Source organism: Kogia breviceps, chromosome 18 (genome assembly GCF_026419965.1).
Source record: "Kogia breviceps isolate mKogBre1 chromosome 18, mKogBre1 haplotype 1, whole genome shotgun sequence".
Classification (NCBI taxonomy): Eukaryota; Metazoa; Chordata; class Mammalia; order Artiodactyla; family Physeteridae; genus Kogia; species Kogia breviceps.
The window spans coordinates 39,840,224-39,861,999 of NC_081327.1; the positions used below are offsets into that span (position 1 = coordinate 39,840,224).

A 21,776-nucleotide genomic window follows, 5' to 3' on the forward strand; every position below is an offset into this window, starting at 1 on the left:
GGCAGAGGATTATGAATAACTCAGAGCCTCACTGGAGGACCCAAGAAGACCAGTTTCACCTGGAGTCAGCCAAGCTGTCGCAGCAAGTGTTCTCAGCTGGGGCTTGCCTTTCCCCTGGGGCTGGTCCAGAAAACCCTTTAGAGCAAATTCTCTTAGTGTTTTCCAAACTCGAGGGCCCTAATCCCCAAATACCTGCCTTCAATCCTGGAAGCAAAAGAAAAGAAGTTCGGAGAAGGGTGCTGGACACAGTTTGAAAACGCAAGTGATACTCCTGGCTTCCTACATTTCCCCACCCCTTCTCCCCAGTAAGCAAAGGGCCTGACTTCCAGGTGCACCATTAAGGTGCCTTTAATGGTCTGAAGCTGTAGAAACCACAGCCAGACTCTCAGTAGGACAACTAGAGCTGGGAGGGGAGAGTCCCACCAACCCAGGGTCTACAGCGCAGATCAGGAGGCCAGCCTAGAGGAGAGGGATGGGGGACTCAGTTCATGCCCTGTGACTTGGCAGTCTCCCAGGCTCTTGTGCTGGGGACCATGGGCACCCAGCTACCTCTGGGCTCAGCCCTCACATGTCCATGAGCACTTCGGGCTGTTTATCCGAAACAGACCTTTGCTTCTGTCCCTCGTAGGGATGCACCAACAGGACTCCCAGCCTCCCCTCTTTCCTTGTCCCCAAACCCATTTCCTGGCCAACTGAACTGGGACAGGGGCCTTATTTGCTCAAGACCATTCCCAGCTCTCCTTTGCCCTCAGAATGAAGTCTAAGAGGGCACATGTGGCAAACTTAGCTCTGCGTTAACAGAGCCAGACTTTGGGCTCTGGTACACTTGATTTTGAATCTTGGGGCTGGTCTGAGATTCAAACTTAAGTGAACCTGAGTTTGAGATCTTGAACAACTTTTCCTAGCCTCCGGAAGCCTCAGTTTCCTTGAATGTAAAATAGTAATGATGATACCCACTACAAAGGGCTATTGTGAGGCTTTTGCACCCCAACCCAGGCCTTGGGACAGAGCAAGAGGTTTGGAGGCCAATGCATGGAATGAAGATTGAGGATGAGGTAGGAGGGGTCGGCTGCCAGAACTAGGGAAGATGATGAGACCAGTTTGGGACATGCTGAGTGTAAGGGGCCTATGGGTGTCCATGGGAGTCACCTGGGGGCAGCTGGACATGTGGGCCTGGAGTTAAGAGCGAGGCCTTGGCTGGAAAGAAGACTGGGAGTCGCCAATATGTGAGTAGGAAGATGAACTCATGGTGGGGGAGGGACTGAGCATGAGGCTTCCACAGCCAGAGGTTCACTCACAGGGAAGAGAAGCTTGTGAAGGAGGCTGAGAGGGAGAGCCAGAGAGGTAGGAGGAAATCCAGCAGCAGTGGTTTTGCAGGTGCCAAAGGGAGAAAGGGCCTGGGGTACTGAGGAGTTAACTGAGAGCAGAGGTGTCTCCATGGTATGTGAGGACTAGGATGTCATTCACTGGCGACCTTGGCATGGTCAGGAGTGGAAGCTGACTCAGAGCTAGAGTGGGGAGAGGAGAGTGGAGATGGTGACTATAGATGGTTTTCGAGAAATGCGGCTGAGAAGGGTGGCGGGGAGCATGAGAACAATGCTTGGGGAAAGGGATATAGGACTGAGTGAGAGAAGTTCTTTACTGCGATTGCCAGAGGGAGAGGCCAGAGCCGAGCCAGCGTGCATGCTGCTGGGAGGGAGCCAGTGGTTAGTTATGACAGCCACCGTGCCCAGCACAGGGCCCGGCATGAAGTAGGAACTCAATAAAAGTTTGCTCCCTGTGAGGACAGGGAGGGATGGGGTCTGGAACTTGGGTGGAGAGATTGGCAGGAAGAGGCTCCCCTCTGCCATTGTGCCGGGAGGGAGGAGTGATGGGGTGCCGGGGGTAAGCAGAATACAAGGCAGGGCCTCCTTGGGACTCCGCTGCCTCTGAACCTGAAGATGAGCTCGTGGTGGGGGAGGGACTGAGCGTGAGGCTTCCAGAGCCTGACCACAGAGGAAGGAAGAAGAGGTGATAAGTGAGTGCTTGGCTCCGGAAACCTGGTGTGGTCAGGGAACAGAACATGAGCTCTTAGAGACTGCCACTTGTCACGCCCCATCCTGGATTTCTGTTCCTACCATCCTCAGGTCCAGCGGTCACCTTCCCGGTACCCCTTTCAGAGCCATGCCCTCCCCCAAAGGCCAGCAGATGGGGCCAGTGAGCCGCCGGGCTTGGCGGGAACAGGCTGGAGCCAGCCTGCCAGGCCCCCACCACCGCGCGGCACGGGGCGGGGGGGGGGCGGGGGGGGATGCGGGAAGGGGGGGGAGGGGGAAGGGGGAAGGGGGGGAGGGGGAAGGGGGGCTGGGGGGGTTGGCTCACCAGGTTTCTGACTTGAGGGGTGGCGAGGGGTGAGACTAAGGACGAAGGAAAACTATGAGTTGAGGGCTTAGGGGTGGGGTGGCTCAGGGGCTCCTCTCCTTCCGCTTGCCCTTCATTCCTCGGCCCCTGCCAGGCCCAGCCTTATCTGCTGGGGCTCCTGCCGTCTGCCCCCACCCCCTTCCCTTCTCTTCCCTGGAGGACCCTGCCAGCCCAGCTCTTGGTTCTGGCAGAGGCTGGTTCTCTGCCCTTGGGCAGCCACAGCCTGGCACCAGGCCTCAGACAGGGTTGGGCCAGCCCCTCCCAGTCATAACTGCCTGAACCACCTTCTTTCTACTTCCAGAATGTCTCCACCTGATGAGAGGTAAGGGGTCAGCGGCTGAGGAGGTCACAGGGGGCTGGCGCATAGATCCTGGGAAGGAGGCCTGACCGCCTAGCCTCCTGGCCGCCTGGCCTAGGAAGTAGGATGAATTTCTGGAGGGGTGGGTTAAATAAAAATGTGACAGATCATCCAGTCCCACGAGACCCAAACCATGCAAGACTAATATTTCTGTCTAAGGTGACTCAGTGTCCATGTCCCAGAAGCTGAACAGGCAACACCTCCAGCCCATCCTAGCCATCCTGTACTCCACAACCAAAGACAATTCCCTACATCCCCACTCAGCAAGTCTCTCTCCCCATCTTGGGCTTCCCAATGAGTCAGGATCCTTCATGTTTCCTCTCCAGGACAGTGTAAGATCTTGTTTCTCAGACTGTGTTTTCACCTTGCTTTCCCACTTCCACCTCCCTACCCTTTGACTCCTGCTCTGGCAAGCATTGGCACTACCTGTGTGGCCTTGACCTTGAAAGCTGCCTGGGACCCCTCTTCCTCTCCTCTACATCCCCTCTGCAGTCCCAAGGGGAAGCCCTTAATGGTCTGAAGCTGTAGAAACCACAGCCAGACTCTCAGTAGGACAACTAGAGCTGGGAGGGGAGAGTCCCACCAACCCAGGGTCTACAGCTCAGATCAGGAGGCCAGGTCAAGGGTGCTGTGTCCACCTCTGAGACTGGGACACAGATTCAGGACAACAGGAGTCAGCAGGTTTTGGAGAGTGAATGTTTCCCTCAGTTTCCAGAGAATGGACCCAGACCAAGGGAGTCACTGAAAACACACACAACACACACACACATGTACTTACATGCACATACAGGGTTATGGCACAGGGAGAGACATGTCATTTGTGTATGAACAAGCTATGGAGCCCACGGACACGAGTGTACACAAATACAGGCATACACAGGCACACAAGGTCATGTACCCAAAGTCAGGCACACACACCCTCCCCAGGCAAGTCCTGCCTCCCTGGGCCAGGGCTAGCTTGTAATCTGTACTTACAGGAGGAGGAATAGGTGGAAGCACAGAAGTGGCTCTGGGAAGGGCATGGGTCCTTCACCTTCCCCCTAAGTGGGTCTGACTCCCAGCCCATCCCTGAGACTCCCCCGGCTTATCAGGGGGCCATGCCTGTATGGCAGAGAAGGCTTTGGAGGAAGCATTGCCTTGAAGCCCTGGCACAGAGGCTGAGCATCTAAGATAAAGAATGGGCAACAGGATTGGGATGGGTCCATGACCTCCAAGGACCTAGTGCGGGCATGGATGAAGCACTGGGCAAGGGTTCATAAGAAGCAGGGACCCCTCTGCCATGGGCTGACCTACTGATCTCAGCACAGGACCTGGCAGCAAGGTACTGGCACCAACTCCTAGTGTCTGCAGAGTCTGGCATGGATGCCAAGCACAGGGTGCCAGACACTGGGGTGGGCAAGGTGGGGGGCCATTAGGCCCCACATCAACACAGAACTTCATACACACAGGCAGGGAAATGCACCCACATTCACTTATTTTATACCCTGGGGAATCCTAAGAGCAGGGCAGGGATCACCCTGTCCTAGAGGCTGCCCTCACTGACTCCCCAGGTGTCCCCATTGGCCTGGCTCTTGGAGTCCCTGGGGTTGGAGGGTGGGCTGGAGTTAATGGGAGGCCTAGATGCTTCCTCAGAACCGCGCCTCCACATACCCGCGCCCACACATACACACTTGTGTGGCAGGAGGAGGTGGGGTTGCTTCATCCCCAGGGCTGGAAAGTGGAAGGAAGGGGGAAGGCAGGGCAGAGACTCCCGCGAACCCGGTCGGTCACCCTCCTCACCCCAGCCCCCTGCCCCAAATCGGTCGGTGGCCACGGGTAGCTTAGGTGTGAGAGCACGTCAGGGCGTGTGTGCTAGGCACCTGCAGCGGCGCAGGGCGTCGTAGTACGTTACGTGTGCCGGCGTTGGCCGCGGCTGCCTGGCGAGGGCGAGCTGGTTGCCCGCGGTGTTCCGGCAGGCCCGGCGACCGCGGCGGTGCTGTCAGTGTGGAGAACTTGGATGGATGTTGCGCGTGTCCTCAGGCGTCCCGAGCAAGTGTGAGCTGTGGATGTGCTCACCTGGGAGCCGCGGCTCAGCCGCCCAGAGCGCGCGTGTCGGGGCGCAGGAGTGAGCGGATGCGGGGCACCAGGGCTAGACCGACCGGACCTCTTCCGGGCGCGGCGGGTGGCGAGGCGGCTGCTCCTCGAGCAGCAACTTTGGGACTCGGTTCCGGCTTCTTCGAAAGCGGATCTGGCCTCGGGGGCGGGGCAGAGGGCGGGAGGTAGAGGTGGGGGCACCTGCCGGGCAGGGGCTGTGAGGAGAGAAGTAAAGGAAAGCTCCGCCCCTTCCCCGCCTCCGCTCCGCCCTCGCCCCCGCCCCCGGGGCTCTTTATAAACTCGGCCCGAGGGCTAACAGAGAAAGCGAGTATCTCTCCCGCCCCTGGCTGGTGTTCTGCACCACCCCGCGCCCCGGCCCCGAGTCCAAATCCCTGCTCTCCAGCCCGGCCCCTGCCCCGCCCTGGCCCAGCCCGGCCCGGCCGCCATGGAGAGCTGGCCCTGGCCGTCGGGCGGCGCCTGGCTGCTTGTGGCGGCCCGTGCGCTGCTGCAGCTGCTGCGCGCGGACCTGCGTCTGGGCCGCCCGCTGCTGGCGGCGCTGGCGCTGCTGGCCGCGCTCGACTGGCTGTGCCAGCGCCTGCTGCCCCCGCTGGCCGCACTTGCCGTGTTGGCCGCCACCGGCTGGATCGTGTTGTCCCGCCTGGCGCGTCCGCAGCGCCTGCCCGTGGCGACTCGCGCGGTGCTCATCACCGGTGAGTGAGCGGGGCGCGGAGCGCGGGGATTCCAGGTTCGAGGGCGGGACCGGACACTCAGAGGGCTCCCCGTGGGCATTGCAAGGCAAGGCGGGACCCCTAGCCCAGGAGTGGGGGAGTCCCTCTCCCCTGGGTGCAGGGAACCAGCCAAGTAGGAAGAGCAGGGCACCTGCCCAAGTCCGGGTTAACTACCTGTGGCTTCGGGGAGTGGTGGAGGGAAAAATGAGGCAGGGAGCAGGCAGGTGCGCCGGAGAAACTTGTAGCTAAGAAAGAAGGAGCCTTCTGGAGTTTGGGGTTTATGCTATGTCCCTGTCCAAGAGAGCAGTCTTCGGACAGGGGACACTGCTCTGAGGGACTTCAGACGATGGTCACCCTTTGAACTCTGCCTAACATCCCCACGTGGGAGGTCCCATCTTCTCTTCCCTGGGATTAGAGGAATAGGCTTAGATGAAGAGTTGGGACCCCCAATTGGCTGGGCTCCTTGGAGTCCAGAAAAGCTTGAGGTCATCATGAGGGACAGCTGGGCATTCAGCTGCCTCTCAGATCCCACCACCCAAACCTAAATTGCTGAAGTAGCTGTCCAGAGTCTGCACCCAGCACGCCACCACCATTCCTCCTGGTCCTCTGTGCCCAGGAAGGAGGTGAGGTCTTGGAGAGCTGGGCTCAGGTGCCTCTGGTCACCTGGCTGAGCTCTCTTTGTGTGGAGCAAGGAATAAATCTGTCATCAGAAGGAGGGAAGGAGGAGCTGAGGCCCAGCCTGAAATGGGGAGGGGGAGAAAGGCCAGTGGGCACTGGCTCCATTGTATGGGGGAGGGGCAGCCCCATCTCTCCCCTAACCCCCATGGCTTTGGACAGGTGCTCAGGGCTCTGCCCTTGCATTGGGCCTGGGCTGGGGGCAGCCACTGGCTGAGTGGCTTCTCAGAGACCTCAGTCTAGCAGGGGGCCCTGCATGATCAGATGGAGCTGGAAGGACTTCCCAGAGGAGGCCATCCTTGAGCTGGGCCTCAGAGGATGGATGGAGATAGGTGGAGTGTGGAAGGTGTTTTGGATCAGACAAAGGGTGTGGGATAGAAGCTTGAGGCAGGAATGAGCATGGCCTGGGCAGGGGACAGTCAGTAACCAGTCTGGTTGCTGAGATGTGGTGGGATATGAGGTTGTTTCCTTGGAAGGGGCCTTGAATGCCTGGCAAGAAGCCAGCATGTACTGAGGCAGGGTGAAGGTGGCATGAGGGTTTGGGCTTCAGTTAAGATGGTTGAGACAGAGCAGGGCTCAGGCTGGATGGGAGAGACCTTAGTTCAGGATGGAGTGTGAAGTTTCAAGGGACCCCAGTTTTAATGGTTTAAGGAAGGAGAGATGACCTCCTGGTATGAAGCAGGGAGCTTCTTCCCCCAGGGATGAGGCAGCTCCCCTCCTGCCTTCTAATTAATGAGTTATCTCAACAGGACCCAGGCCATCTGCAGATACTAGTGACCCAGGCAGTCTTTCCTGGGATCTCACCCCAGGCCTTTGTGCTGCCGCTGTTACATCTCCTAGCCTCGAGCCTGAGAGTGAGGTGAGAGGAGGGACGCCTTCTGTGACTTGGGCTTCCCTCAGCTCTGGTTGCAAAGCCCCGTGAGGGAGGAGGGGAAGAAGACTTCCCAGTCCACCCACTGTAAGCATCAAGAGCAGGCCTCCAATCTTCCCAATGCCCCCAAACTCTGGGGTTTCTTCTCTCCACTGACTGCAAGACAAGTAGGTGACCAGGCCCTGCCTCACCTGGTAGGAACTTTATGTTTTGAGGCTGCCAGAGCTGCCACCCACCCCTCCCTGAGAATGCTCCTGAGAACCGCTGGCCAAGGCTACTTGGGGAGCTCAGCCCTGGGGTCAGGGTTTGGGTTGAGTGGCTGGGTGCCTTGTGTGCACAGCTGTGCACTGCTGGGGTCTCATGGGAGCGAGCCCATTGTTGTTCATGGCTCACTGCACGTAGGTTGGAGTTATGTGCAGGTATCCAAATGTGTGTGCAGGTGAGCAAGAGGGTGTGAAAGTCTTGGGTGACTGTGTTGGGACCACAGAGCTGAGGTTCTGGAAGGCCTCAGTTTCCCTGCGAAGGGCCTGTCTGCTCTGGAAGGGAGCTTAGGCAAATGGGGACACACACACAGACACACACAGACACACACAGACACACACACACACGTGCGCTCACTCCCCTCCCCCAGCCAGACTTGCCCAGGAAATACCCCTCAGCTGGGGCTGGCTGGTGGGTCCCCAGCCACACAAAACCCAGCTTGCAGCCCCCTGCCTAGCTTTGTTCTCCGCCTTAACAGAGGGGACAGGGCTGAAATGGGGGGAACTGTTTGTGCAGAACCACTTTGCAGCTTCTGCTCAGCAAGACCACCATGGGGGCAGGCTCCAGAGAGCCTCCTACCTCACTGCTCGCAGCCCTGGTTGGCCACCCGTGGAGCCGGATTGGAATGGGAACAATCAAGGAAGCAGGGGTTTATGGGACCCACTCTCTGGCTCTGCCTGGTGGTTCATCTCTCTACATACCAGAGATGGGAAAGTAGGCCTCCAAGAGTGGTAACTGACTTCAGGTCACACTTGGTGGGCGTGAGAAGGGATTCTAACACAGATCTGTTCTTATCTTCATCCATTGTGCCCCTGTCCTGGGGGCAAGTGGTCTGGGGCTCAGAGAATGCTCCAGTGTTGCCACTGATTGGAATTCCAAGGGTGGTGGTCAGGGGTGAAGTGCGGATGGGCCTCCAACTTGCCTAGAGCCAGGAATAATAGTAGAGGGTGTTGAGGCTGGAAAGGAAGGTGGATCTCAGGTTGTACAGGGTCTGGATGATGGGAATAGAGGACTTCGACTTCATCCTAAGGGCTGTGGGGAGCCTTGGAGAGGTTTTTCAGCAGCAGAGGGATATTGTCATTTTTGGAAGGATCCCTCTGGCTGCTTAGGTAGAGAATGGATCCAAGGGGGCAAGATGGGACAGCACTACAAAAGGGGGCTGCTTCAGTGTCCAGGTAAGAGGAAGAAGCCTGGGCAAAGGCAGTGAGAAAGGAAGGGAGGCTGTGCAGTAATACTGCACATGCGAGCTGAGGCCTGATATCCACCAGACAGAAGGACATCAGAGCTGGGACTGGGTCTCAGCTGGGACTGGCTGACCTGCAATAGGGTCCTGACCTTACTATATGCTGGCTGAGTGACTTTGGGAAGCAACTTAGCATTACTAGGATTCAGTTTCCTCATCTGTAAAGTGGGGATCATAAGCCACGTTTGATGGGGTAGCTATGAGTCGTCAGGTAGATGACAGTTGTGAAAGAGTTGGTACTCAGGTGCTCAGCCAGAGCGGCAAAGCCTGCCAGAGATGGGCTTAGGAAAAGAAGGGAGGGCTGCTGACTGCTGGTACATTGGGTGTCAGAGGCCTGGATCCCATCCAGACCGTGGTGACCCTGGGGTTTTCTCAGGCCGGACTGGGCCACAGTGGGAGTTCACTGGCTGTCCTTCCCTGGCCAGGCTGTGACTCTGGTTTTGGCAAGGCGACGGCCAAGAAGCTGGACGCGCTGGGCTTCACAGTGCTGGCCACCGTGTTGGATTTGAACAGCCCTGGTGCCCTAGAGCTGCGTGCCTGCTGTTCTCCTCATTTAAAGCTGCTACAGATGGACCTGACCAAGCCAGCGGACATTAGCCGCGTGCTGGAGTTCACCAAGGCCCACACCGCCAGCACTGGTCAGTAGGCTCAGCTCCGCCAGGAAAGGGCACGGCTGGACAGGTGTGAGGGGGCAGGGATTGGAGGTCTGCTGCCGAGCTGACCCTCAGCTTCCCTCCTGGCTCCATGCCTTCAGGTCTGTGGGGCTTGGTCAACAATGCGGGTCAGAACATCCTCGTGGCAGATGCGGAGCTGTCTCCAGTGTCCACGTTCCGCAGCTGCATGGAGGTGAACTTCTTCGGTACACTTGAGATGACCAAGGGCCTCTTGCCACTGCTGCGCCATTCCAGCGGTCGCATCGTGACTGTGAGCAGCCCAGCAGGTGAGGGTCCTCCCACACCGGAGCAGAAAATGTGCCCCTGCAGGGCGGGGAGAGATGCCGGAGCCCCTGGCCCAGGCTGAGCTGCCAACTCCCAATCCATCCCCAGGAGACATGCCATTTCCGTGCTTGGCTGCCTATGGGACCTCCAAAGCAGCTGTCGGGTTGCTCATGGACACGTTCAGTTGTGAACTTCTGCCCTGGGGTGTCAAGGTCAGCGTCATCCAGCCTGCCTGCTTCAAGACAGGTGAGGTTCAGGGAGTTGGGGCTGGGGCCTGTGTGGTGTCGTGGGGGAGAGGGGGAAGGTGGGGTGGGTGTGGTCTTCTCTGGAGTGGGGTTGGGTCTGAGGAAAGGGCGGGTCTCAGGTTGTGAGTTAGAGAGACCTGGGTCTGGCTTTGGCTTCCCTAACAGACCCCACTCTAACCTTGCCACTCCTTCCCCAGAGGCAGTGAAAGACATGGACCAGTGGGAAGAGCGCAAGCAGCAGCTGCTGGCCAACCTGCCCCGAGAGCTGCTGCAGGCCTACGGTGAGGACTACATCGAGCACTTGAACGGGCAGTTCCTGCATTGTCTGAGCCAAGCACTGCCAGACCTCAGCCCGGTTGTAGATGCCATCACCGATGCGCTGCTGGCTGCTCAACCACGCCGCCGCTATTACCCAGGCCACGGCCTGGGGCTCATGTACTTCATCCACTACTACCTGCCTGAGGGCCTGCGGCGCCGTTTCCTGCAGTCCTTCTTCATCAGTCCCTATATGCCAAGAGCACTGCGGCCTGGCCAGCCTGGCCTTACCTCTGCCCGGGATTTAGCCCAGGACCCAGGCCCTAAACCGGGCCCTTCCCCCACTGCCCAATGAGCAGTACGTGCGTAGAACTGCTCCAGCAGAGGAGATCCCTTATGCCCTTGGTCCTCCCCCGGGCATTCTGACCCCCAGGTCTGCCCCAAAGCCTGGCCTAAAGGACCCCAACCCCACCCACTGCCAATGTCACAGGCCAGGCCTGGTGAGGCTAAGGCTTCCCAGTGAACCTCCGGGCCTCTTCTGCTTCATGAGCCCAAACAGACCCTCCTGGGCACAAGGCTCCACCATGCACCTTGGAGAACCCAGCTGGATGGGGAGTTTAGTACAAGACTCAGCTGTAGCCTTTGACAGGATCCTGCAGACAGTGCCTCTGCAAACTAAGGAGTGACTGGGAAGGTTGGGGACCCCCTCAGGATTATTTCTTGGCACCAGTGCCTCAGTGCTGCGATTTGAAGGGTGAATCCCACTGTTTCTTGACTGGCTCAAGAATTAGGGCCCTGACCACCTACCCCAAGCCCCCCAAGCCACAGGGAGGCTGCATATTCTACTTGCCTGATTGCCACTTTTTGAATAAAGACAAATTTTTATTTCTCCTAGAATGGGGGAGATGCTATGTTCGCCTAGGTGACAGGCTGTGGCTGTGAAACAGACTGGGCACCGCCTGGGGGCTGAGGCTCTGGGCACTGAGTCTGGTTTACACCCAACCCCCTTCAACAACCTTGGGCAGATCAATTTATCCATAGGTTTCCTCATAGTGAAATGGGGGTAGTGACCCCAGCCCAGGGAGTTCTGGGGCTCAATGAAGCAAAGAGGGAGGCCTGGGCGCCCTCTAGAGTCAGGAGCCAGCACCACAGGCCTGTCAGAGCCTCCAGCTGAGGAAGGGGCTAATCCTCCACTGACTTTCCCCACCCTGAGGAATCTGGCTGCCCAGGGACAGGGACAGCCTAGGGCTGCCACCCGAGGAAGGAAGGTAGAAGGCTTAGGTGCGGGTGGGCTCAGCGAGGGTGGGGCCCGAGGGGAGTTGGGGATCTGGGAGAGGGACTAGGGCCCAAAGGAGACAGAAGACAGCTGGGCTTAGAGAGGGCAGTTTTTATTGTCTCAGAGGGGCAGAGCTACTTCCCCTATTCCCCAAGGACACGCACGCTCTATCCTGCCCCTGCGCCATGGCTCTGGGGGACCCGCTGAGGGAAGAGGAGGTTCACGCTGCCCCCAGGGGTTCTCAGGTTAGGGAGGAACACAAAAGTGACCACATGCTTCTCAGACACGTCAGCGGCTGTAAACATAGGGCTGAGGGGGCCTCCTTGCTGTGGAGGTGGGGGGCTTGGTCCATCCTTGGTGGGGGGAGCAGGTGCCCAGCCCCTTTTCAGGCCCAAGAGCAGTCTCAGAGAGGGTCAGGGAAGCTGGGCAGCCACTAGGACAGTGTGCTACCCCCCAGGGCACGTAGGTGAGCCGTGAGCTTTGTCACAGCACACGCAGACACACAGGAGCACACACACACTTGTGGGGAGCCTTGGGCCAGGGTGCTAGAAGATGGGAATGTAGTTGTCGATCTTGGCTCGGTGGCGCTGGGCGATGCACTCCGCAATCCATACAATGTTGCGACACTCCTGCTCCTTGAGCTTCACAAAGGCGTAGAAAACACCAAAGTGGAACTGGTTCAGGAAGGCCAACTTGTTCAGTTTCACCTGCAGACACAGGCAGGAGTGGTGTGCAGGTGGCCATGACCAGAGTCAGGCCTAAGCCACCAACCCCTCCCTAGGATGGGCAGGGCCAGCACTCACCTCGTGCTCGAAGAATCGGTCCTCCAGGGTCTTGTCTCCAGGGTTGCTGCCCGCACCCTCGAAGAGCAGCTTGTACTCCTGGCCCAGGGGAGCAGGGGGAAGCATGAGCATGAGGGTGCTGTTGGGTATGGGGCGGGGACGTGGGTGCCGACATGCCCGCCCACCGTTCAATAGCCAGGGCACTCACTGGGTAGTAGTCGGCCACGTTCTTGACCTGCTCATAGTCGTCAGCCCGAGCCAGCTGGGCCAGGCCCTCAGGGTAGAGCCGTCCGCAGTGCGGAAAGAGCTTGGCACGGTCCTCCTTGGAAAGCTCTGTGCCGAAGGAGTTGATGGTGATGATGAAGGCGCGGCGGTCTGCTTCAAACTGTGGGGCCAGTGCACAGGCGAGGAGAGAGGGATGGGGAGGGAGGCAGCAGCCAGTCAGTTGGCAGGGCTTCCCCCAGGCCAGGGATGGGGGACCAGCAGGCGGGAGGGTGGGCAGGCACTCACCTCCAGGATGGGACACATGGCACCGGCTGTGGTCCCACCCAGCAGGGTGCAGAACTTGTAGAAGGACTCCAGGTAGGCCTGTGCAGAGCATGGGGCTTCCTCAGCCCAGGCAGGGAGACTCGAGGGGGTCTGCCAGGCCTCCTCCTCACAGTTCCCTCCTTCCCTCCCCGACCCCTTTCATGGTGAATCCAAACATCATACCTGTGGCCAAGGCAGCCCCCGTGTCAGAGCCCCTGCAACATCCATAGATTTCTGACTGTTAATCAGCCGAGCAGCAGTAGCCTGCTGCCTCTCCCCACCCAGTAGTGACAGAACAATTTCTGGCCCACTGTCTGCTTCATGGTGCGGTGCCCCTCACATCCTCATCCCATGGAGTGCCAGGCTCAGAGAAGGGCTCTGTCTTCCCCCTGCTGCTCTGCCTGCCCTTCCCCCAAATCTCCCCTCCTCCCCTCTCTCCTCAGAAAACCACGTGTCGATGGGCCAGTGAAGGATGGTGACCCCTGAGAGTTCATGCGGATGGCCTGGACTGGGTGCCTTGGCCCCTCTCAGCACCCCACTTTAAAGAGCACCTCCTCTTCCCACCCCCTAGGTAGTTCCCAGGCATCACGCAGCAGGAACCAAACTGTACTGTCAGCCCAGCTCCTCCTGAGGGATGGTTATTGCCGGCACAGATGTCAGCCCTGCAATGTGATGGCTGGACACACAGGCTGCAGGTGGGAACAAGCACTTCCTGCCCAGGCAAATTGGATCTGCTGGGCATGAGGAGAAGCTAGGTCAGCCCAGGCCTCAGGTCCCTCCCACGACTAACTCCTGAAGCTAGCTAGGCCCAGGTAGGCTTCCTTCCCTGAACCTCTCCGTGTCAAGGAAAGGGGGACAGTCTCATGTCCCCCTGGGGAGCTCCCACTACTCAGGTGCTCCAGGGTCCCACTTGGTGGCATGGCCACAAGAACTCCAGCTCTACAGGCTAGAGACTATTCTTCTGAGCTGGGGGTGAGGGCTGGGAGGCAGGGAAAGCTTTCTGTGCCGAGGTCTGCCCTCTAAGGAGCAGAGAACATTCCACCCACCACCTGCTGATGTGGGCCACAGGTTCTACTGACCCAAGAGAGGAGGTGAGATGACACCCAGGAGTCCACGAGCCCAGGCTGAGCCTGGCCAGCAGCACTGGGCAAGCTGGGCTCAGGGGAAGGCCTGAGGTGACCACTGGGGTCACAGGAAACAAAAGTCTAGAACAGGTCAGGGGGAACGAAGCCTGGAAAGGAAGAGTGGACCCCAGCATAGCAGAGGGCTCACATGGTAGCTGCCAATCCTACCACAGATTAGTGGCACTGTTTAGTCCCTCTGGGACTGTCCCCAGCCACCTTCTTCCCTGTGGCCAGCCAAGCTGGGTGTGTCCAAATCTGCAGGCCTGCCCCAGTGGGGCCTGCAGTTCCTATCTGTGGGGGAAGCCACCAGCCTTTGCCGAGCTGGACTGATCCTGGAGACGCTGACCCCAGGGTGGTGGAGACTGGTGGCATAAGCCCAGACTCTCTTCAGGAGGCTCAGGAGCTGAAGAAACTGGCAAGACCCCAGAGGCCCAGGTACCAAGGTCACCTTCCCACCCCCATCCTGTCCCCTGGAGTCTGCCAGCCCATGTCTGCTGCACCAGCTGCCTACAGTTCCCACCCGCTACTGGGGGTCCGCCTAATCTCCCATCTGTGGCCACTGGGCTGGGACATCGCCTGACAGGCAGTCTTGGCACGGCGCCTGTATCATTGGGTCGGTGTTTACAAGCTGGTGCCCGGGCAGCCCTCACCAGTGACTCCAGCTAGAACCAGTCAGGCCCGGTGACGGTGTGGGTGAGGCTGGGGGGACAGCCGCACCCCTCACCATGCCTCAGGGCAAGGAAGCCGGCAGCGGGCCAGCTGGGCAGGCAGCAGCCCCGTGGGGGCGGGCGGGGGCTGAGGGCAGCGTGAGCACTGGCACACCTGAGCCGGCTCTCACTGCCTGCCCGCCCCCCATGGCCCCCCTCACCCTGCCCTCCCCATCTCGCTCTTTCTCTCCCTACTGGCAGGCAAATGACAGCGCTTGCTTTGCAGACAAGCTGAGCCGTGCTGCCAGTGTCTAGCAAGTGGCTTCAGGCAACCCACCCTCCTTCTCTAAGCCCTCAGTTTCCTCGTCTTACAAATGGGGATACTGATGCCTACCTAGCTCCTAGGGCAGTCCTGAGGAGTAAAGAAGCCAATAATCTTCCTACCTCTAGTCTTGTCCCCTCTAGTCTGTCCTCACATTCTGATGATACTCTGCCCTGTTGGAAACCTTCGTTGGCCGACCCTGCCCACGGGATAAAATTCAAACTTCTGGCCTGGCGTTCAAGACCCTGGGTGACTCGATCCTGTGCCTGCCTTTTTTGTCAGACCTGTCTCCCATTGTCCATCTGGAACCTGCACTTCCACGGCAAACTGCTTGCCGCTTGGCCCATGTTCCACACTTGCTTCTGCATGTGCTGTCCCTCTGCCTACACTACTACAACCTCCAGGTAGCCTCTTCACCTACCTCCAGACCCTCCCTGCACCCTGGCCCAGACCCCCGCAGGGAGACTGGAGGGCCTGCGCTCAGGCTGCCACTGTGTTGGCCACCTAGCTCCAACTTGGACAGGAGAAGAGCCTCACCATGAAGATCCAAGAGACAGATGTGCTCCGGGTTAGGTCAGCAGGGCTGTTGGCCAGTGCTATCTTCAAGCCCCCTTCAGGGCCTGCCCACTACTGACCCATCAGAGGTCCTGGTTTCGGAGGTCCTCACCATAGCCAGGGCCCAGTCTGCCCCAAAAAGCCCTCACTGGTCCCTGGCCGGCCCCCTTCCTTGGCTCTTAGCTCTGCTCCTAACCTCTTTGGGCCAGGGCAGGGCTGACCCAGGAATCCCAAGCCCACTCTATTTCCAGGGGTCACCAGCTTGTCCCACAGCCTGGTGGGAAGCAGAAAGTGGGTGGGGTTGGAGATGATGGGCCGTGGCACTGGTTCTAGACCTGGGAACCTGGGGACACAGGGACCTGGCTATGCCTGGCTGGGTTCCTCCCCACACCGTGCTCAGGTGCCTGTCCTTGCTGGTGACAGTCCAGGTGGGGTGAGCCTGAGCTATGGCCTGGGTGGTGGCCAGTAACCCTCCTGGATGCAGGGGGAGTGGCTATTCAGGAGCCTGCTCTGACAGGCCAAGCTGCGGAGCACTAGCCACCCCTGCTGATTTGATCTGGGCCCAAGTGATGGGGAACCTGTTCCATGAAGTCTTGCACCAGTCACGGGAGCCAGAGAGTGAGCAGATAAGCCCCTGGGAGAGGAGCCTGGAGCAGCTGTGTCCTGTCCCAGCACCCCACATAAATCATCAGCTCACTGTGCCCGTGGCCCCGCCCACCAACTTCACCACCACTGGGCCCAGGGGCACTACCTTGTAGAGCGTGTTTCGGATGATCTCGATGTTCATCTCATCAAGGTCCTGCTCTGAGATGCAGTCCTGGAAAAAAGCCGCTGGGGAGGAAAGACGTGGGTATGAGGGGCAGGCAAGTGGACTCGGCCGAAGCAAGAATCGTGCTGATGTTCAACTGCCCCTGCAGGGCACAGAGGACCCCTGCCACAAGGCCCATCTGGCTGGTAATTGGGGGACACTCAACATGGTCTGGACTATCGTCTTAGAAGTGGCCGAAGCAATACTCCAGGCCATGTGTACTGACCTGAGCTTCTCCTGCCTTCTTACTCCTAAAACTGATTTATAAAGGAGGCGGCCAGCCATAACATGATCTAATCGCCTCTGGGGCAGACCCAAGCTCAGATCATGCCAAAGAAAGGCTTGCATAAGAGGCTGTGACATCCTCCCTTCTCGAGGGGCAGCTGTGGATTCTGGGCCTGACGCCCACTTCTCTGCATCTCCCAGGAGAGCCTGGGGCCCACATTTGGAAAACTGTCCTTCTCCTTAGAACAAGGAATGAGCATGACAGCTGGGTGAGCATGGAGCAGTGACCCAGGGGGCCGCTGGAGGGCTGGGAATTAGAGGCCAAAGCAGGATAGAGCCCCTCGATCCCCAGGGACCCACGACTCACTGGTCTGTTTCTTCTTTAAAGATGGAGAAACTGAAGAAGCCACCAACAGCCCAGAACTAGCTCAGAGTTATTGTGAGAGATGAGATCTTGTGCAGATAAGGCCAGCAAGTAGGGCTTAGGCCTCTTAGTGCAGGACCAAGTGCAGCTTAGGGTCCAGTTGTTCAACCCTGGCGGCTTCCTGGAGGTGGTGCCCTGGGGACTAGGACTCTGGCTGTGAGGGCACTAGCTGGTGACAGCCTTAGTGCCTTCTCCCCAGCCTCCCTCCAAGGCAGGCAGGAGCCAGTGCTGCCTAGGCGGGGCCCTGCAGGAAGCTCCCAGTTCCCCTTCCTTCCTTGGCCTCTGACATGAACTCTGCATCCTGCTGGACACTGCCTGACTTGGCCCCTGGGACCTGCTTTGTGGAGGTAAGTGAAGCTCTTTGCTCGCCTCCTCTGCCTCACAGGCAGCAAGCCACTCCAGCCCAGCTTAGGGCCACGGTCTGTCAGAGCTCCCAAGACTCCAAGGGACCCGAAACCCGCTCTCCACTCTCCGTGAGCTCAGCCCTCCTCTGCATTTGGAGAAATCAGACAGATTCACAAAGTGAGGTGGTCTGAGTCAGGCCCTGGGGCTAGTCGGCCTGGCCCAGCAAAATCAACAGGAAGGGAGCAAAAGGCAGGGTGAGGAGGAGAGAATGGGAGGCAAAGTGGAAGGGAAGAGAAAGGTAAGCAGCAGTGGGCGGACCTCACTTTCTGGCTCAGGGCCGCCCCCGGGGGTCCGAAAACCCCACACGGAGGCACTGACACTGATGCCGCTGCCCGCCACCTCCCTCCTCCGCCTGCGTAGCTCACCCAGGGGCGTGTCCACCAGAATGGCATTGTAGAGCTCCGCGGGCGTCTGCGCGATGTTCACGGCCTCCATCTGCTCAAAGCTGCCTAGTGGGTGGCACTTGGGCACGAGCTCGGCGATAGAGCGCTGGTGCAGTGTGCCCGTGATGAGCAGGATTACGTTGTCAATCATGTAGCTGTAACTGCAGGAGGCACACAGCAGCGCGGCAGCCCTTGAAGTCCTGGCACAGTACCACGCCCCTGCCCCCATCCGGCGCAGGCCACCAGCAGCCCCACAACGGCAAGCACCACCTCAGGCTCCTCTCCCTGTCCAAGGGTGCCCCCTCCTCGGGCACCAGAAGCACAGGAGAGACATGGCCCCTCCCGGGGGTGGGGGGGAGAACTCACACCCTACGAGTGATCAGGAAGCAGGTAGTAACTACCCCCCAGGTGTGAACAGTGTTCTGGCAGGACCCGGGAAGCAAGGGCACATGGAGGTGAGGCGCATGGGCCAGCCTGTGGGATGAAAGAACTGGGAGATGAAAGCGTATTCTGGGAAGAGGGAACAGTGTGTGCAAAGACCTGGAAGCAATCGCTGGGTGGCGGACGCCTCAAGGAACTGAGAGCGGTCAGGGTTGGCAGAAGGAAGGGAACCGGCGCGGTGCTGCCAGCAGGCTGGAGCCTAGAGGCGGGTCCTGTGGGCCCGGCTGAGGGTCCTGACTTCGTTTTGAGCACGAGGGACCCATGAGCAGGATATAAGCAAGGAGTGCCACAAGCACTCTGGCTGCTGGTGGGGACAGAGCGGGAGATGACAAGAGGAGGAGAGGCTGAGGAGTGGAGTGGGGAGAAACTTCTCTGGGGAAAACCAGAGAAGACTCAGACGAGGGTGCCTGGAGTAAGGCCCCTGGTCAGTCAGGCTGAGACAAGCAGGTAGACAGCTGCCCTGTGCAGCCCACTCCAAAGACAGGGTACTGCCTCCTCCTTTAGGGCCTGAGGATCCACCCAGGATGGCCTAGAGGAGACCCAGAGACCTGGAAGGAGCCTGGGCTCAGGTCAGTCCCCTCTGGCACAGAAGGCCCGCTCTGGGCAGTGCACGGGCAGCAGAGGGGGCTGGAGAGCTGGGGAGGGGTGGGGCTACCCAGCTCAGACTTGGCAACAGGCAAGCTCTGCCTCCACCCATTGAGACAATGCCACAAAGAGGCTGTGGCCAAGAGTTCCGTGTAGTCACCTGTGTGAGGAATGGGGTGAAGAGGACGAGAGGGCCCCAGTCAGGCTGCAGGAGCCACAACATTCCTCCAGCTTATCACCAGTGATGATCTCAGGGCATGAGGCAGCTGGATGAGCCCTAGGGGTTCAGCTCCAAGGCCAGAGTGGGGCTCCCACGGAAGGGTGGGAGCTGGGCTGGAGGCTGCTGCCTTGAATTGGGCACTGAGTACACCCTGGCTGTTGGGTGGGCCAATAGCTGTCCTGTGACAGTACCTTGAGGCTGTCTAAGGTAGGAAGTGGCCCCCAATTCCAAGGGAAGAAAAGTAAGGAGGTGGTGGCCTAGGCCTCAGCTCAGAGGGCTGCCTACGAGGGGAACTCCCACAGGGCCTGCCAGGAAGGCGGCAGGAGGAAGAAACCACAGCTCCTGTCCCCACCTGACCCCCACCCCCCTGCTTGCTACACACTCCCCCAACTCCCACCCAGCCCAGTGCCCTGCTATGACACCTGCTCTCCTGGGTTTGGGGCCAGGCAGCTGCCCTCTCTCCACCCCCAATCCGGTTGGGTCAGCCACAGGATGTGTGCTGAGAAGAGACAGGCCTGCCTTCTCAAACTGAGGGCTTCAGGCAGGGCCCATTCACAGCCGCGAGCCAAGGGGCCCAAACAGCCAGCCTTTTGCCCCCACCTGACAGAGCTGGCAGAGTCAACAGACCTCAGAGAGATCCCACCAGAGCTTTGTGCCTTGGTCTCCAGCCCCAGCCTGCATAGTCCCTACCCTGGACAGCACATCCCTCTTGCCCCTGATGCCTCCAGAATCTCACGCACCGCAGGACCCAGTATACATCATCTCCTGCAACACTCCACCTGTGTCCCATCCAGCCCCACTCTAGCCATCGTGTTCCCTGAGACAGCCACAAAGTCCTCACCCCCGAACCCGAAGATGCTCGTTCATACTCTCAGCAGACTTTGAGAGCATGGGACAGGGAGAACGCTGTACCTCTTCGAACTGTTCTATCCAACTGATCCCACAACCACCAGCATCACCAGCGCCACTGTCAGAGGATATGAGACCCAGAGGTTGCAGGCCCCAGGCCCTGTCACATCATAAAGCAGAGGAGCACTATGTCTCTTGGTCAGTGTCCATGTACCTCCAGCCATGTCCAGGTCCCCATGCCTTGACTCTACACTCCCTATCTAGCCTTGTCTTCTCAGAGGCATCTCCACAGGTCAGTTTCCTTTCTCTAAACCTCTCCGCTCCTTGCACCACAGGGTATTTATTTATGTTGGGGACGGGGCTGGTGTCAGGGACCAAGGAAGGTGCTTTGGCAATCGTTAGGGTCCTGACCCAGCTTGGAGGTGAGCCCTGTGGGAAGACTCCACTGTCTGGCTTTGCTGCTGTCCCTCCAGTGATGTGGAACAGGATGGCTATGATTCACTTTTCAGCCCTGACAGCAGATGTGAGGGCTGGTGACAGCACCCCCTGGCTGCCCCCAGACTCTCTTGCTAGAAGTTCTGGCTGGGCACCAAGGGAAATGCTAAGCCAAGTAAAGCTCTCCAGCCCCTTCCAAGGCCCCCTTCTAATCTAGACTAGGCCAGCTTTGGATGACCCTGTGCCAGGCCCAGCGGCTCCCTTCCCCCGGGTCAACTGCTAGGTTACTATGGCAGTAGCCCCTGTTTCTCTCCCCTGCCCAATGAGAGCCAGAATCTCCTTTCCTGGGATGAAAGGAGGCAGGGCATGGCAGAGATGATGCCGGCCCAGCTGTCTGCTTTTCCCCCAAGGTGAAGGCCTTCAGCAGGCAGGGAAATCCTCCTCCTCGTCTGGCTTGAGCTGCTGCCTCCCTGCCTCCAGAAAGCCACTCCACCAGTCCTCCCTTCATTTGGCCTTAATAGGAGAGTGTGAGGTTCCAGCTGGTCAGCGTCTCCCTCCAGAGGAAGACAGTTGGGGAGTGGACAGGCATCTGCCTGCCAGGCCAAAGAGGCCCTCTTGGGGTGGGAGTAGGGCAGTCTGTATTCCTCTGCCCTGAGGCCCTCCCTTACCCTGTGCCTTCAAGAGTCAGCTTGGGCCGAAAGAACATTGGGATGGGGTTTGGAAAGCCACTTCCTCCAAGAAGTCTTCCCATCCCCTAGCCAAGCCCTGTCCCTCTGCTGTGCCCTTTGGCGCCACCTGCTGGAGCATGATGGCTTGCTCCCATGGTCTCATCATTTGATCCCGGGGGGCCAGGCTTGGCGCTGGATAGGCCATGATGACTACCCAGCCAGTCGGCCCATCTACAGCTCCCAGCAGAAGCTGCTAGTAACCGTACCTGTGCTCAATCACATCTGGGTCCTACAGAGCACTGCCCAGGTGGAAAGTGAACACAGAGATCAAGCTGTGGCTTCAGCACATCACCTGTCAAGCCTCAGTTTCCCCTCTGCAATTAGGATAACTGAAGTACAGCCCCCAGCAGAGCCAGTGACGCCCTGACCTTCTCCTTATTAAAATCCTGCCCCTCTCCTGAGGTCCAGTTGGGTCCTCCCTGACCCAACCTGAGACTTCTGAGCATCAAAGGGCACCTGCATGCTCTTCCTCAGGCTCAGAACAGTGTCAGTGCTGGCTCTCCCTGAGGGCCGGAGCCGGGTCGAGCCCAGGACCCAGGAACCACAGCTGGCCTAGCGCCCCAGGCTACAGAGACCCTGCTATCAACTCAGAAACGGTGGTTGTGGACAGTGAAGGCTGGGGGGCCAGAATAGGGAGGCCTAAGGACACCTGATACCCGCTGTGACCCAGCAGAGCCCAAGGTTTGGAAAATGTGACCTGGGGAGAGTGGCAGGTGTGCTGACAGGCCCACTGGGCACTTGAGGCCATTGTCCCAGGACAAAGCTTCTTTCCAGCAGCCCACTCTAGGCTGGTGACACTGAGGCCCCTGGCACAGTAGAATATGAGACCTCACCTCCCCCAGATGGTGCAGGTCACTGTGCCCGGGCTCTGCCAATGGCTACCTGGGCTACAGGCAGGTGCTACACACTGGAGACGGCCCCTCCAGGGAGGCTCACTCATCTAAGGACAAGGCCTTTGGGGCCCACCTGGGAATCCCCAGAGACCAAACTCACTT

At 59.0% G+C, this 21,776-nt stretch overlaps 2 protein-coding genes across 2 annotated transcripts in view; one reads left to right on the forward strand and one right to left on the reverse strand.

Moving 5' to 3' along the window:
- Window positions 1-5,273: 5,273 nt before the first annotated feature.
- On the forward strand, window positions 5,274-10,906 carry HSD11B2 (hydroxysteroid 11-beta dehydrogenase 2). Its single transcript, XM_059043904.2, has 5 exons — window positions 5,274-5,538; window positions 9,032-9,244; window positions 9,361-9,546; window positions 9,653-9,790; window positions 9,987-10,906. The coding sequence occupies exons 1-5, from the start codon at window positions 5,274-5,276 to the stop codon at window positions 10,397-10,399; spliced, it is 1,215 nt and encodes a 404-aa protein (XP_058899887.1). The 3' UTR covers window positions 10,400-10,906.
- A 510-nt stretch (window positions 10,907-11,416) lies between these two features.
- ATP6V0D1 (ATPase H+ transporting V0 subunit d1) overlaps window positions 11,417-21,776 on the reverse strand; it is a 38,422-nt gene continuing 28,062 nt past the window's right edge. Inside the window, exons 3-8 of the mRNA XM_059044902.2 lie at window positions 17,506-17,684; window positions 16,030-16,109; window positions 12,613-12,690; window positions 12,311-12,487; window positions 12,124-12,201; window positions 11,417-12,027 (exon numbers count right to left, since the gene is read on the reverse strand). Coding sequence (XP_058900885.1) covers window positions 11,866-12,027; window positions 12,124-12,201; window positions 12,311-12,487; window positions 12,613-12,690; window positions 16,030-16,109; window positions 17,506-17,684 — 754 coding nt within the window. The 3' untranslated portion in view covers window positions 11,417-11,865. The remainder of the gene's footprint in view (window positions 12,028-12,123; window positions 12,202-12,310; window positions 12,488-12,612; window positions 12,691-16,029; window positions 16,110-17,505; window positions 17,685-21,776) is intronic.